Genomic DNA, 16,390 nt, shown 5'->3' with positions numbered 1-16,390 from the left:
GAAGTTCAGGGCTGGGGAGATGGCTCAGTAGAATAAGCGCTTCCCTGGCAAGCCCAAGGGTCTGAGTTCAATCCCCCGTTCTGCAAAAAAAAAAAAAAAAAATGTTCAAATACTTCCTCAAACGGCAAATTCCATTCTTTTAAAAATATTTCAAAGTATATGCTAACTGGCTTCATTTTTACTACAAGTTTATCTCAGTTTATGGAAAAGATTTGTGTCATGTTTCTTTTTTATAAGAATCTTTTTGGCTTATATCTTGTATTCTGAGTAACTTACTTTGAAGATAACATACTCAGTGTAATAAAAAAAATGAAAATAATATTTCAAATATTTTTTTTTCTTTTTAATGGTCCTGGGGATTAAACTCTGGACCTTGCACATGTCAGGCAGGAGCCTATGCCGCTGAGCTATCTCCCCGGCTGAAAAATGAAAATAGTAAATTAGCCATAGTTTACTGTGAATTTTAGCTCTTTATTTTATTATTCATTTGATATGGAATCTCTCTGTGCAGCTCAGACTCTTAGCGATCCTCCTGTCTCAGCCTCGCCAGTGCTGGGATTGCAGGCCTGTGCCACCACGCTGGGCTTTGGGCTGACACAGCACATCTGGCGTTCCTGGACATTTGGCATGCAGTACTGGGGATCCAACTCAGGACCTTGCACTTGCCAAGCAGGTGTTTATGCCACCAAGCTATCTCCCCAACCCTTTAATGTAAATTCTAACTTAAACTTTTTAAATTTAAAATATAGAAAAGGAAATCTAACTAGGCATGGTGGCATACACTTGCTTTTTTTTTTTTTTTTTTTTTGGCTCTGAGCCTCAAACTTGCATCCTCACACTTGCCAGGCAGGCTCTATGCCACTGAGCTATATGTCCAGCCTGACACACACTTATGATAATTACCTAGCACCTGGGAAGTTGAGGCAAGAAGGTCGCTGCAACTTCAAGGCCAGCCTGGGCTGGGGCTACATAGTGAACTGAAGGTCAACCCAGACTACACAGTGAGACCCTGTCTCAAAAAAAAAAAAAAAAAGTCTGATTGGTTCAACATATTGGAAAATTCATTGTACAACCGTCAGTGCTACTCAGTAAATACCAAGTAATACAGGTATTTAAACAAAATAAAATTCCTAGGTCTATGGGATAAATTGAAAGTGAGGGTCAAGTTCATGCAGAAGCTTATTCACCCAACAATTAATTTAATAAACACAACAATAACAGTAGTTGCGGCTACTCTTCTGACTGCATACTTCTATTAGGCACTTTACACACATTAGTTCATTTATTCCCTACAACAACCTCCGGAAAATAGAAATGACTGACCACTCTTTCCACTAACAAGGAAATAGCCCCCAAATGGGATGTGGCTTTTCTAAGATTATGCAGAGCAAACGAGGTGGGGGAAATAGGAACTCAACTTTATTTACAAAGACAGAATTCACTTGCTCCCCTAGTGTTGCTAGCCGTGTGAATGCCTCTTCTTCCAACGCCTCACTTGCTTCTGTGGGTCACCTTTCCCCCCTAGTTACAGTTCATCTTTCTGGTCAACATGGACTGCTCCATTTTTACCCAGAAATGCTTTTCCACCATCAGCTTCTTTCATCTGCCTTTCATCTTCAGGTTCCTCCTCAACCTCCCCTTCGTCCTCTTCATCATCCTCTGTGTGAAGTCCCCAGATGTCATCTTCTCGTTCCTTTTCTTTTTCTTTTTTCTTCTTGGCCTCTTCTTCCTGTCTTCTTTTTTCCATTTCTTCATATAACTCTCTCCATTGTTTCTCTACATCCTGTGTAAAATGTAGAATTTCAAATCAATTTACAGATGCTATAAGCAGAGCTAACCCCCTTTAGAAATATTTGTTGTGGCTGGGTGCGGTGGCACACACCTGTGACCCTCACACTCAGGATTCAGTAGGCTGAGGCAGGAGGATTGCCACTAGTTTAAGGCCAGCCTGGGCTACGTGGTGAGTTCAACGACCCCCGTAACTATGCAGCAAGACCCAGTCTCAAAAAACAAACAGAAATCTGTTGTCTTTTCATTGTCTTAAATATTTCTAGGATGGTGTTTATTTACATTCAAATTTTCAGTATGTAGGGGCAGAGAAAAATATATGTGTACATATGTGTGCAATTTGTTTATAAATAAAATTGGCCAGATTCACTCAACTTATTGAATACCTCCCACATGCTAAACACAGGACTAAAGAACCTAAGGACATTACTTGTTTTTGTTTGTCTTTTTGAGATAGAGCTTCACTACGCAGTTCAGGCTGACCTTGAGCTCACTCTGCAACCCAGGCTGGCCTCAAACTCACAGTGATCCTCTTGCCTCAGCTTCCCAAGTTAGGGCCTGAGGAGATGGCTCAGTGGAATAAGCACTTCCCTAGCAAGCGCAAGGGCCTGAGTTTAATCCCAGGTTCCACCAAAAAAAAAAAAAACAACTTTGTGCACCACCATGTCTGGCAAAGGACATTGCTTGTATTCCTTACAACCTTGTATGAGATGTCATTTATTCCACTTCCAAGATGAGGAGTCCGAAGATTGAACTCCACATATTTCTTATTGCTTCCTCCACACTGAACAGAAGACCCATGGCAGGCAAAAACTTCTCTGTGTTACTTCACGCTGTACCTCCAGCTGCTACCACAGTACTTTAAACAGACACTCAGCAAATATTCGTCATGTGACTGTGTGGCTGAAAGCTAACAGCTTTTTTTTTTTTTTTTTGGTGGTACCAGGGATATAACTCAGGATCCTGTGCTTGCAAGGCAAGCACATATTCCACTGAGCTGTCTCCCCAGCCCTGCTAACAGTTATTCTGTAGTGAGCGCCTATCCCATGCCAGGATCTGAGAGTACTGTACTTACTGTCATTGCACCCAACTGAGATAAACAGGGGTCAATACAACTAGCCCAAGTTCACACTGCTCCTAAAGGATGGAGCCTGGATTTGAACCTGAGCAGCCTAGGTCCAAAACTCCTGCTCTTGGGGCCGGGGAGATGGCTCAGCGGAAAAAGCGCTTCTCTGGCAAGTGCAAGGGCCTGAGTTCAATGCCCAGTTCCACAAAAAAAAAAAAAAAAAATTAAACCAAAACTCTTGCTCTTAACCAATACGTAATAGCAACTCAATAAAACAATATTAATGATAACTCCAAAGTAAAACAAGACAAAACCTATCTAAAAAGTATTTTAGAAAGTTAAGATCACTACGAGTCTGAGCTGTCTAATGAGACCCTGTACCAAATACATTTTTAAAAAAGTTTAGTAATTTTTCTCCATGACAATTATGGCAATGCTTTTTCTTTCCAAAATATCAAGTATCTAATATCTCTCAAAAAACAATACTTATGTCTATAGATATCTATAGATACATATAGCAAACCATGACTATGGTTTGTTAGTGTTCTTCAACATGAGCATTGGCCACTATTGTGGTTTGTGTCTAGCTGTCCCCCCCAAGGCCTGATGCAGTCATAGGAAGGCTTCTGGAGTTGTGATTGATTATTGTGGGTGTGGGTGCTGCACCTGCCCTGGGGCAGGGAATTTGCATTACAATGTAAGGAGGGGAGAGAGGCTGGCTAGCTGCCTGAGCTGCAGCCACTCCCTTCACTCTTGCCACCATGAAAGGTTCCCTTCTGCCTTGTGCTGCTCTGCCTTGGGGCCAGCTGAGTATGGCCTGAAACCTCCACTAACTGTGAGCTAAATAAACCTTTCCTTCCCTAGTTTTGAGTGTCGGGTATTTGTCCCAGCAACAAGAGAAGAGTAACGAGACAGACAAAAACCTGCTTGAATGCACCTTCCTGAAGAGCAAGAATGTTGTAATACAAGTGTCACCATCATGAGGATACTGTCCCAAGTATCACTCCACCCATAAAATAGCTCTGGGAGGGGAGGGAGTTGGTAAACAGCTCTATCATTCTCTCCTTCCTCCATTTGAAAAGGATTCCTTCAAGTTATTACACTGTGAGCAAGTTGCATCATGCCCAAAACGACTATGAGTTCTGGGTTCAGATTCTAACTCAACAAGTTAAAATATATACTACTCTGAATCTCAGTTCTTCTATCTGCTAGGTGATGTTTTGTTTGTTTTGGGTTGTGTTGTGACAGGGTCTTGCTATGTAGTGTAGGCTGGCCTTGAACTCACTATGTAGCCCTGGCTGGCCTTGAATTCACAATGATCCCCTGCCTCAGCTTACCAACTACTGCAATTGCCGTCATTTTAAGTACTAAGTGAATATATTTTGCAAAGTGCTCACAAAGTCACAAGTACAGAGTTGTAGATATCCAACGAGGTGAACTATTTGTCCCACTGCTCCAAGGCCATGTGACCAGGAGTGGGACAATGACTATGAGGCTGATTTTAAGGATGCGCACAACAGGGCCCAACTAAGGAATGAGATATCTGAAATCCAGGGTGGGGGACACTTTACCTTTCTTTCTCCCCAGGTTTTATTGCCAACCTCTTCAGCAAACGCTTCATCATTTGTAAGAAGGAAATTGTCGAAGATGCTGCCAGACTTTACCTGAGATGAAAGCAATGAGGTTGTTAATATTTCCCGAGCTATCCTGATTTCCTGCACCATCTCGCTTGGCTTGTGAAATGGAAAGAGCATAAAGGTGCAGACACTTTTAATGATGAGACCATGACAAGTGGCATCTCTGAGTCCTTGTCCTCAATAGTAGATGGAGATGGGGACTTTCTGCTGGCCTAGCCTATGTGAGGCTGTAGGTCTGATCTTCATGACTGGAAAAAGAAACAAAGATGGCAAGGGCTGTTCTCCTGGCAGGAGGCTATGGCACAGGTCACTTGATGTAAGGGGTCTCAACGAGCTTTGCATTATGACTCTTTTTTTTGGTTTTGTTTTCTGTTATATTCTCCAACCTCTGTCCTGGCCCAACAATGCAATCACTTCCACCTAAAGGGCAAAGGTGGCTATTGTGTTTGGAGTTGTCAGAACCAGGACGAAAGGGGTCACAACAAGAGGGGCAGAAAAGTCAATCAGCTTCCTAAGGGGGGCAGAGGTGGGCCAGGGAGGGTAACTGGGTTCTCAGAGATGGAAATCAAGGGCTGAAGAGGGGCAGAAAAAGGAAATTCACCTTCTCTGTGCTTGGAATCACCTGGCTTTTCCAGCCAAAAGCAGGGATGGGAGGGTAAACCAGATTGCCCCAGCTTGGCTGAGTAGAAGGGTGAAGTAGGACCTGTGAATGCCCAGCCCAACTACAAATTAAATGCAAAGGTCACCTCTCCAAGCGCTGCCAGCAACCTGCAGAACCACGGCATGCATACAGCTACACTCACAAAGACAGAGAGCCAATGTGGAGCTTTAGGAGTAGAGTCTTGGGCTTCATCCCAGACCAGAAGCTGCATTTTAGTACAACTTCACCTACCCTTGTGATTTTTTTTTTCTTTTTGAAACAGGGTCTCACTATGCAGCCCAGGCTGGTCTTGAACTCATAGCAATCCTCCTGCCTCAGTCTCCCACCTGAGTGCTAGGATTATAGGCATGCACCACCATACCCAGTGCCCTTGTGATTTACATGCATATTAAGGTTTTAAGAATACTCCTCTGACATAGTTTAAATTCTTCAAATAAAAAAGTTTGCCTTTTTCGACAGGTTGAAAGAATCCAGGGCAATTACTGTGTATAAATTTTAATCTAGTAGTTTAAAACATGTACCTTAGTGTCTTCCATGGAGGAGGAGAAAGGCAATTTAAAGAAACAAGACTAGGTATAGTAATTGATCACACATGTTTACAAGATACAGAGAGTCTTCTGGGTTTCATTTGTTTGTTTATTTGTTTGAGATGGTCTTGCTATGGAATTCAGGCTGGGCCTGAACTCACTGTGTAGCCAGACTGGGCTTAAACTCACAGATCCTCTTGCCTCAACCTCCCAAATGCTGTGATGAGAGGTTTTGTGCCACCAGGCCCACTGAGCCAGGTGTGAGGACACTCACCTATGACCCCTGTACTCTGCGGGGCTCAGGCAGGAGGATCACAACTTCAAACCCAGGCTGGGTGACTTAGTGACTTAGAGAGATTCTGTCTTAAAATAAAAGAATAAAAAGGGCTGGGGATGGCCCTCTTGTGAAGGTCATAGCTCCCAGCCCCAGTGCCAGAAGGTTAAAAAAAAAAAAAGGAGAGATAACAGTGTGAATTTGTGCAAACTATATCCACATTCCTCAGATAAGCCAGGAAGGAAAGAAAGCTATAACCACATGTTTTCCTGCCTCCCTGGTCTCCAGAACCCCTTTCTGACACAGTAATTTACATACATGACCTCTTTACACTCTTATGTTGGTTCCTTGAGCCAGGAAATGAGAAAGTAGAAATAAATAAAGTGAGAAATTAAAAATAATAATAGTAATAACAAATCAAGAAGGCCTACAAAAAAGAAAGAAAGAAAGAAAGAAAGAAAGAAAGAAAGAAAGAAAGAAAGAAGAAAAGAAAGCCTACAAAGGGGGCACCTGTAGACCTATAGACAGCAAAAATCACTTGTCAGAGTCAGAGGTTTCCAAGGGCAAAGGGGGCTGGCTTGACATGAGCAGGGACAAGTGGCTGCGGTTATCACAGGCTTCCTTGTACTGTGGATAAAGTCATTACCGGAAGGGCTTTGGAGGCCAACAGACCTGTGTTTAAATTTTCCTGTCTCTACCATGCACTAGATGTATGCTCTTGGGCACATCATGGGGCATTTTTACATCTCTATGGTCTCATATGCTAAATTAAGCCATAACAAAGGATAATATTTACCTTAGAGAATCATGAGAATTAAGGGAGGAAAAAAAAAAGAATTAAGGGAGGGAGTGTGGGTAAAGCACTGATCCCAGTCCAGGGTCTACCCACAGAGTTTTCTTCCTCCCCAGGGGAGTTCTTCCAGGACTAAGCAGAATGCAGCCTATAGATCTGAGAGGGATCAGGGTCACAACAGGTCTCCGGGAGAAAGAGATACAAAGAACAGCTCTCAGAAGGGCTGAATATCTGAGGCCTCCTCTTTCACTTCTGGTCAGGACCAGGAAAAGATGGCTGCCAGAGAGAAGGAGGCTGGGTCATGGCTGGGGTTATTGCTTCCAGTATATGTGCAGGGATTTGAATGTGTCAGATTTCACTACATTTCTGATTTCTGTTTATCCGCAGGACCACTCCCCCCAAATGATATGGAACCAGCAAAAGTATCATGACATTTCAGAATCCTGGCTCTGGGTGCAGAAAGACTTGCCCTTAGATCCTAGTTTTTCTGCTCATATTACCAGATGTATAGCTTCAGGCAAATCATTCAACTTCTTTGAGTCTCTTTTCCACACTTAGAAATAAAGGATTTACGTGAAAATTAAATGGTATCTCAAAGTCTTTAACATAGTGCTTGGTACATGGCAGGAGTGAAGTATATTTTAGTTCTTATAATCATTGGGATGAATATAAGAATACCCATTTTAAAGATGAGTAGTTTGAGGCTCAGAAAGATCAAGATTTATTCAAGTGTGAGGTTTCTAGCCTGTATCTCTTTACACTTTGTGAGAACTATTAAGACTGTTGGGCCAGGGAGATAGCTCAGCAGCCTAATCCCTGTCTTACAAGTGCAGGGTCTTAAATTCAATCCCTGGTACCACAAACGAACAAACAAAAAAAGACTGTTGATCAGTGACTTTTTGAGTCTGGAGTCTAGAGTACTTTACCTGCCAAAGGTCCAAGCCGAGAACACTGATGTTATAATAGTGGCCAAGAGTAGGGTCTGGCTTATATTCAGGGTTGTCTATTTCTGGATGAATCCACTCCCCCTGGTAGTTGGGGTTGTCAATGATCCGAGGTTTCCATTGTCCCTAAGCAAAGAACCAAAGAGGAGTCATGTCACTATCATTTTTCCATTCTTCTGACCTCATGAAATTTTAAAAAAAAGGCCAGTCAATTTATGAAAGCAATTGTCTGCTAGACATAAAGACTCAGAGCAGGATTCCTGGAGTTTCTTTCTCTATCTTTTGAATTAATGCACAAGACTCAAGTTCCTCTTTCTAAGGGGGGTAAATGACATGACAGTGACAATTTTGAGCCTGGCCCTGGCCCCATTTCTGCAAAAGCTAGTACATCAAGTTTAAAAAAAAAAATCTGACTTCTCTGACATCATTTACATGTTTGGCATTTAGGATCATTTTCTGCCAGGTATAGGAAACTTCAGCCAAAGAAAATGCTTATCTCAGTTGTCAACTACCGATTCCTGTATGCTGCTTTTACAAGTGTGCACCCTGTTCCAGGTTCATTCTTATATCTGACTTGAGGTCAGGAATCAGCATTTAAGGATGCCAAGAACTCTGCCCTCTCCCCTAACGACTTGGATGTGTGCCTGGCCCTCCCCGTCCTCTCCACTCCCTTCTGACTTTCAGACCTGACCTCGGATTCATTTCCTATGCAGACTATTCCTCGGAGTGGCAGCTTTCCACTGCTCTGGTTAAGCTCCCTACCCAGAGCTGCCTGAACTTCTACTTTGGCCTCTTAGCACTGACAACACCAGCCTACCTGATCCCAAGTATGCACAGCCACCGCGCTCAGGTCAGGTCACAGTCCTATTGCGGGTGTGGAGGAAAATGACCACAGAGTCCTAGAATTGCTGTTTGTTGTTGTTTTTTTTTTTACAATGAACTTTACCTCACTTCTGTTTTATTTCTCACAACCCCCTAAAAAGAGAGACAACCCCCCTCTCACCTTATACTTCAGGTTTGGAATTAGGGGTCCTTCCCATTCTCCATCTATCGCCTCATTCCAGTCATCCGGCTTTTTGGCATCTGGGTCTGGGATGAACTCAAAGTCCTCCCAATCCTAAAATGACATGTTCCCATCATGAGGACAGATATGTGGTCTGGGATAAAACTGGGGCCCCATGTGCAGTCATGGGGAGCTGGCTTTGGACCCCCAGAATTTCCTGCACATCTGTATGAGGGCCCAGGTGAGGATTTTACAAAGGCCCATTCCAATGAGAGAACCAGCCTGTTGGCAACTCTGGCCCCCTGTGTGTTCAGTATCCCTCTGACTTAGTTCGCAAAGGAGCTGGCAATGGCTCTTGTCTCTCACCTCACCCTTCCCCCAGTCATGTATCAGCGTGGTTTGGATGTGGTTTGTTCCTAGTGAAATTTAATTGCCATTGTAAGGATGTCAAGAGTTGTTGACATTCCTGAGATAGATTAGGGAGGCGAGGTTCTATCTAGGCCTTCACACTCAGGGTAGAATGCTACCTGCCTGTTACAGGAAACAGCCCTGCCCAGCTAATCAGATTCTGCCTTCTGCTGGAACTAACCCTAACTGTGTGAGGGGCACAGCCTGCCCCAGAAGGGAGGGTCTATGGCTAGTTTTGCTGTCTGAGACAGCCTGCAGGGCCTGGCAGGATCCTCACCCTTTATTTCTCTATGGTGCTGAAAGCCTCCACATCTGCTTTCATTCCAAGACCACACTTCCCTCCCCTGGAATTGGGGCCAGTTGCTGGCTCTCTCCACACAAGGCTGGGCCACTATCTGCCACTGTGCAGGCCCATCTTTAGGACAAGTTCAGCTGCTGGTTCCCATGCCGCCCTGCCTGACCCAGCATCTCCTGTGCACCAGGTTGACCCTGCTCCACCTAGGGAATAACAGCAGAACAGATGAGACCCTCACAGTTCAGTTCCAATAGACCTTTCTAATCTCTTCTCCTGCTGTGTCCCATCTTGACCTTTATGCTCCCGAAATACTGAACTGTTGCTTTCAGTTCTTTGTGCAACCACGTTATTTTCCTCAAACCACTGTGTCCTTGCTTCAAAATATCTCCCCTCCAAGCTGACTTCTATTTTTCTTGCTGTGATGAATGTTTTATTTGAAACCTAGTCAGTTATTACCATATATGTGTTATGTGTTATGAAATTTGGGCTGGGGATTTAGCTCAGTGGTGTAGTACCTGCCTGGCAAGTGTGGGGCCTTGAGTTTGATTCTGAGTTTAAAAAAAAAAAAAGAACTTGTTATATGCCAGATACTGTATTATATAGAGAGTGATATCTATGCTTGTAATTTGGTTGCATCCAGAATCATGGAAAGAATTTAGTTTGTGACCAGAGGCACAACTAGCTCTTTTAATCTTCACCACCTTTACACATAGGTATTATAATAATCCTGTGTAAAAGCATCCCAGCTTCTAGGTTTTTTTTTTAAATTTTATGTATGTATGTGTGTGTGTGTGTGTGTGGCCAGCTCAGCCCACCGGGGGCGGGGCTGGCTGGCATGTGGTGCTGGGGATTGAACCGCGGTCCCTGTGCTTTGCTAAGCTTGTTCTAAGTAGGTGCTTTAGACCACTGAGCCATCTCACCAGCCCCCAGCTTCTAGGTTCTTCTGATCACTTCACATTGTCTCTTCTTTCTCACATCACCACCTAACGCCTATCCCAGGTTGACTTTGGGTTCTCGCGGGTTTTGATTTCCTTGAATTTCAGGACCAGAGAAATCAAAGCATCATCTTTGTTTTCTTGTCTGCCTGCTCCTTTACACTCTGAGTCCCTAGGGGGTGAAGATCGCCCTACTCATAGCTGCATCCAGAACAGTTTTCTAGAACAGAAACAAATCAATTGATATACACCACATACTCACCATATCAGTAACTTTAGACCCAAAAAGATACAGGGTCAAATCTTGGTTCCTTTATGTGTATGCTTGGGCCAATCACTTTCTTCTCTTCCTTTCTTTTTTATTTACTTATTTTTTTGAGACAAGGTCTTGCTTTATAGACCAGGCTGGACTTTAACTCACTATATAGCCCAGGCTGGCCTCAAACTTGTGGTGATCCCCCTGCCTCAGTTTCCTGAGTGTTAGGATGATAGGCATGCACCACCACACCTAGTAGTCACTTTATTTTCTAAATATTAAATTTCCTTATCCACAAAAGTCACAGAGATCATCAGAAGGATCAGTAGACCCTCAACAGGGCCTGGGGAGATAGCTCAGTGGTCCAGCCTCATGCCTGGAAAGCACAAGGTCCTAAGTTTGGTCCTTGGTACCACATGCTATGTCAGCTCTGGAACCCTGGGCATGCTGTTTCAGCCCTGAAATTGGGCTTGGTGGTGGTAATCCCAGCACTGGGAAGGCTGAGACAGGAGGGTCACTATGAGTCTGAACTGCGTAGCGAGACCCTGTATCAACAATAAAATAAAATAAATAGAAAAAATAATAAATCCTCCACAAATGTGAATCGCTGCTCTACTCCCCCAGGTCTCTCTTCATACCAGTCTGTGGTACCAGAAATCAAACTCAGAACCTTGTACTTGCCAGGCAGGTGCTGTGCCACTGAGCTAAATCCCCGGCCCACATATCAGTCATTAGCAGGCATCTCTTTGAGCAATTTGGCTCCCAGTGTACTGTTTCTAGCCTCTTCCTCCTCCTTCTCCTTCTATCACTAGAGCTGAGATCCCACCTGCTTCCCAACCAAACACTTTCTGACCGTGGGTTTCTTGTCTTCAGGATCCTCTATTTGAAGACGTTCATCCCATTTCCTTGGTTTCCGGGCATACGGGTCTTTTATCTTCCTAGGAGGCAAAAAGTCCCAGTCGCCCTCCAGTTCCCCAGATGTCACTTGCTCATTGTCAATTTTGACTGCATAAGTAGCATTGGGGTGAATGATCAAAGTGTATAGGTGAGTGTCTTTATTGATCTATAAAGGAAATAGTACAGACATTTCAGTCCTGTATTGGGCATCATAGATCTCAAGCACTAAATGTGTCCCAAAACACATACTTACAAACACTGCCAGGGATGGGGTATGCACCTGTAATCCCAGCACTCAGGAGGTTGAGGCAATAGGATTGCTGCAAATTTAGGCTACAGAGTGCATTCAAGGCCAGCCTGAACTACATAGTGAAACCCTATCTCAAAAAAAAAAAAAAAAAAAAAAGCCAAACATTATTTTTTTGGGTTTTTTTGTTTGTTTGTTTGTTTGGTTGGTTGGTTTTTTTTAGGGGAACCAGGGATTGAACTCAGGCCCTTGCACTTGCCAGGGAAGCGCTTATCCCACTGAGCCATTCCCCAGCCCCCAAATATTATTTTTACCACATTCTTCCTCCTCTTTCTCTGGTTAATCCTATAGGGACATTGGACCTTCTTCTCCCCAATCCCATCACAGTGCCACTTGATCTCAAGACTCCTTGGCTTTTCTCATGCATTTACCTCTTCAAAGGTTTTAATTCTCTGTAAAATTGTCACATCCTCCATAAGACCAGGTGACACTCATCTTTCAAACCTTAACCCAGGGAAAATTCCTCTTAAACTCATTGCCTAAGCCTCCAGGTGGGGTAGGGCCCTCCCCTGGACTCTCACAGACCTTTCTCAGACTGGGGAGTCCCTTTCCATCGCTTCCTTCTTGCCTTCATTCGACAGCGAATTCATTTCGTTCAGAGGCCGTGTTTGGTTTGCTGTTTCTTGCCCAAGACTCAGTATGCAGTTAACATTTGGTAAGGCCTTTGGATTGCTGATGAAATCCAGGGCTCTCTTCTAGCCAACCTAGATGTCTCTCACTTGTTGTTACTTTCTTTTTCTTTTTTTTTTTTTAACCAAAATTCTTTTTTCATAAATTCAGATATAATTTACATACCATACAATTCATGCATTTAAAGGATACAGTCCCAGACCCTAGTACACTTGTTTGAATGGTTAATCATAGAGGTACCATATGACCCAACCCCACCACTCCTGGATATATGGAAATTAAAATACAGTCCACATAAAAATGTCTATGTGAATATTGTACAGTGCTATTCACAACAGCACTAAACTGGGAACAATCCAAATGTCCAGCAACTGATGAAAAGGTACAAAAGCTACAGGTCCACACGAGGAAGTTGTATTCATCAAGGGAAGGTGCTGATGTACTAGTTCACACATTAGCATGAATATGAATGAGTCTCAGATGCCAGTCACAGAAGGTCACGGATTGTATGGTTCCACTTACAAGTGTTTAGGTGAGCAAATATATATGGGGAGAGAAAGTTTACTGGGGCTTTGCACAGTGGGACAGGAGGCAGGGAGGATGGAGGGTGACAGCTTAGAGGTACAGAGTTTCTTCCTGGTATAATGAAAATACTTTAAAACTTGGGGCAGGACTGGGCATGTAATATATAGGCCTAAGAGAAAAGAAAGTGTGGGATACCTTGCTCCAAAATTATTAAGAGCAGAACATGAAAATCAAGCATAAGGCCCTTCTGAGCATGGAACGTGGTTGGACACTGGTTGTATGCAGTGAAACCAGGCAGACAAAGAAGGCCGTAGTCTCAGACTGCTGTGACCGGAAGGCCTGTGCTCTTTCCAGCAAGCCATGGCAGATAGCACGACCTGTCATCCATGCCCAATGAATGACACATGACACAACTGCTGCTGGTTCAGGATTGACTGCTGGTCTGGTCTTGTATTTTTCTTTTTTTGAGACAAGTTTTCACCATGCAGTTTAGGCTGACCTTGAACTCACTATGTAGCCCAGGCTGTTCTCAAACTTGCAACAATCCTCCTGCTTTGGCCTCCCCCAAGTGCTGCCATCATAGATGTGCTATCTCCCACTGACTTTAATCTGTTTTGAAGATAAACCAACCCCAAGTCTCTAAGCCCAGCGCTCCTCAGCTCCCCTAGCCCCTCCAATGTCTGGCAGGAAGAACAGAGCTATGCCAAACACTGAGAATGTGTATAACTTCTTTGACTTTTGGATGAACTGCTCTGTGAACTCCTACAACTAACAGCACTTCCCTAGGTCTGCGTTCTAAACTTTCAATGAAATAACATATATAAAATGCTTCTTCTTCCTCCGGCACCAGGGGCCAGCCAGCCCACTCACCCTGCACTTGATGGTCTTGTTGTTTGTGTGGTATTTCCCTTGGTACTGGAGAATGACCTGCACGATGTTATTGCCAAAGCCACAGATGTCAGGGCCTGGAAATTAAACCCCAAAGCATGAGTTCACAGAAACTTCAGGCATTTTGCCTAGTCTGAGGCCAAGACCCAAGACCAACCCCGCCTGTGTATTAATTAGTGTTCCCAGCAAGAAAAAATTCAAAATAAGGATAATTTGAGAAGGGTTTAGTAAAAGGATTATTTACAAAGTTGAGTACAGGACAAGGGGAAGACAAAAGATGCAGTGCTGCGCTCAGGGCTAGCAACGGTAGGGCTAGTGCCCCTCAGGCCTGAAGTGAGGAGGAAGAGCGATTCTGAGAACCAGAAAGAAAGACTCTTGCAGGGACAGCATCAGCAGAGAAGTAGCTTTTAGTTTGACTAATATAACATTTGTTTATTTATTTAGTGTTTTTTCTTTTTTTGAGACAGGGTCTCACTATGCAGTTCAGGCAGCCTTGAACTTACTTTGTAGCCCAGAATGGCCTCAAAGTCACAGTAATCTTGCTGCCTCCCAAATGCTGGGATTTACCAGTGTGCACTACCATGCTTGGCAATAGTTTTTTTTTTTTTTTTTGGACCAGGGAGGTGGCTCAGTAGAATAAGTACTTCCCTGGCAAGCGCAAGGGTCTGAGTTCAATCCCTGGTTCCTAATTCTTTTCTACAACCGTAGGGGCTCTTACCAGGACCTTGCAGGTTGCCAGTGATTTCTATCAGAGTTCTTACCAAACATGATGTAATACTCAGATTCTGAGTGCATATCTTCCTGGTTCAGGGTGGCAGGAAAGAGTTTCACATATCCACCACCACAATCAATGCCTTGTTCGTGTTTGACTGAAAACTGAACCACCAAGGTCTCATTCTCATTGCTGAATGGCTTAAACCTGGTCGAAAGGGCATAAAACTTGGCATCTTCAGTGGTCTGGAGACCTGGGAGCAGAGAGCACAGACCTCTAGTAAAATAACCAAAACACATGTACTCCCAGCAGAGACCTGACCCATCATTCCTGGCATCTTCCTACATGCCTGTTGCATGCCACGTGCTGTGTTGGAAGCATTAGGCCTCAGAGCAATCCTGCGGAAGGGGAATTCTCCCGGCTTTGTGCAAGGAGAGGCTGAGTCAGGTGAGGGGAAGGGACTTGCGCAGGCCACATGTCTAGGAAGGAGCAAAACTGGAATTTTTTTTTTTTTTTTTTTGTTCCTCGAATGCCTTCAGGGCACTTTTGGCCAGCTGGAGAGGTGTGAGGTTCGAACTCCAGCAACCTGAGGCTGACAGCTTTGTGGAAGCAGCCACTTAAAGGCCTGAGCTAGGGCCAGGCCCCCAGCAAAACTAGAATTTTATGAAGCCTTGTCTGTCTGATGCTTTCCTTCCACTGTACCCAGCTACTTCTGATTTTCAAGACATATTTGAACACATCCTGCAGCAACTTTATAAAAGGAGACCTTATTTTTCTGGGAGGCCAGAATGGAGCTTTGTTTTGCTAGGATAAAGAAAAGCCCAACATTGGCTTTTAGATCAAACAATAACCATTGCCACCATTTACTGACATGTAAGTCTTTGCCCAACGACACCTTCATCCACATGTGTTATTGTACTTAATCCTCATAATACCTCCACCAGGTTTATTGCCTCCACTTTGTCACAGGGTCCTTGAGGCTACTTGACTTGTCCAAGGTCAATCATTTAACCAATTCTCCCAGAACCTCCAGCTCAGTCATAAATCTTTACTTCCTCCCCTCCTTGTCCAGGGAACATCAGCACTGTCAGAGATCTCGGGTTTTCAATACTCTACAGATGAGGACACTGTGCTTAGAGAGGAGACCGTAGGACTCAAGCTCACAGAGTCTGGAATGACAGACAAACAAGAAGGTCTCCCAGGTCAGCCTTGGCTCTATGGGACAGGGCTGCTGCCCGGTTCACAGGTTTATAGCTTCACTGACCTTGTCACTCAGTCTGGTTTCCTCATCTGCAAGATGTGCATAATGAGTTCTGCCTCCCATGTTCTGGGGCTGGGGATATAACTCAATGGCACAAGCGCCTACCTGATGAGCTCAAGATCCTGAGTTCAATTTCCAGTGCTGCTGCTACTACTAATACTACTAATACTAATACTACTACTAATAATAATAATAGTGCCTCCCAGGTCCTCAGTGAAGGAATTAATTAAGAGCAGTGCATATACTTTGTAAACTGCCAACATGAAACAGGACATTAATATCCATGCTTTCGGAGAGTGATTCTTCCCAGCCCCACAGACTTCTACCTGGCTCAATCTGCTGATATGTGGTTTATTTTAGTCTCCTTGAACAACCTTTAAAATCCTACAGAACAGGGACATGTTTATATTTCCAACATCTAGGACAAGGCCTGGCCATAGAATAAAGAGTATGTTCAATAAATATGTGTCAAATGACAAAAAGGATAAGAAATTGCAGGGCCTGATTCAGACAATCTCTCTGTCTCTCTGTCTGTCTCTCTGTCTCTCTCTGTCTCTGTCTCTCTTTCTCTCTGTCTCTCTCT

The 16,390-nt window shown here is 43.9% G+C and overlaps 1 protein-coding gene across 3 annotated transcripts in view; it reads right to left on the bottom strand.

Annotated features, from left to right (window-relative positions):
* Nucleotides 1–1,054: 1,054 nt before the first annotated feature.
* Nucleotides 1,055–16,390, bottom strand: part of LOC101574157 (calreticulin) — a 41,157-nt gene continuing 25,821 nt past the window's right edge. For 2 of the 3 annotated variants that reach the window (XM_023724249.1, XM_023724251.1), the window contains 7 exons: nucleotides 14,596–14,799; nucleotides 13,817–13,911; nucleotides 11,441–11,650; nucleotides 8,694–8,807; nucleotides 7,673–7,816; nucleotides 4,426–4,518; nucleotides 1,055–1,783 (listed from right to left, as the gene is read on the bottom strand). In XM_023724249.1, coding sequence (XP_023580017.1) covers nucleotides 1,526–1,783; nucleotides 4,426–4,518; nucleotides 7,673–7,816; nucleotides 8,694–8,807; nucleotides 11,441–11,650; nucleotides 13,817–13,911; nucleotides 14,596–14,799 — 1,118 coding nt within the window. In that variant the 3' untranslated portion in view covers nucleotides 1,055–1,525. The remainder of the gene's footprint in view (nucleotides 1,784–4,425; nucleotides 4,519–7,672; nucleotides 7,817–8,693; nucleotides 8,808–11,440; nucleotides 11,651–13,816; nucleotides 13,912–14,595; nucleotides 14,800–16,390) is intronic. The other variant, XM_023724250.1, reaches the window with a different exon arrangement.

This window comes from Octodon degus, unplaced genomic scaffold (genome assembly GCF_000260255.1).
Source record: "Octodon degus isolate 3935 unplaced genomic scaffold, OctDeg1.0 scaffold00107, whole genome shotgun sequence".
NCBI lineage: Eukaryota > Metazoa > Chordata > Mammalia > Rodentia > Octodontidae > Octodon > Octodon degus.
Note: the sequence above shows the minus strand (reverse complement) of the source record. Positions and strands in the feature narration are given on the sequence as shown.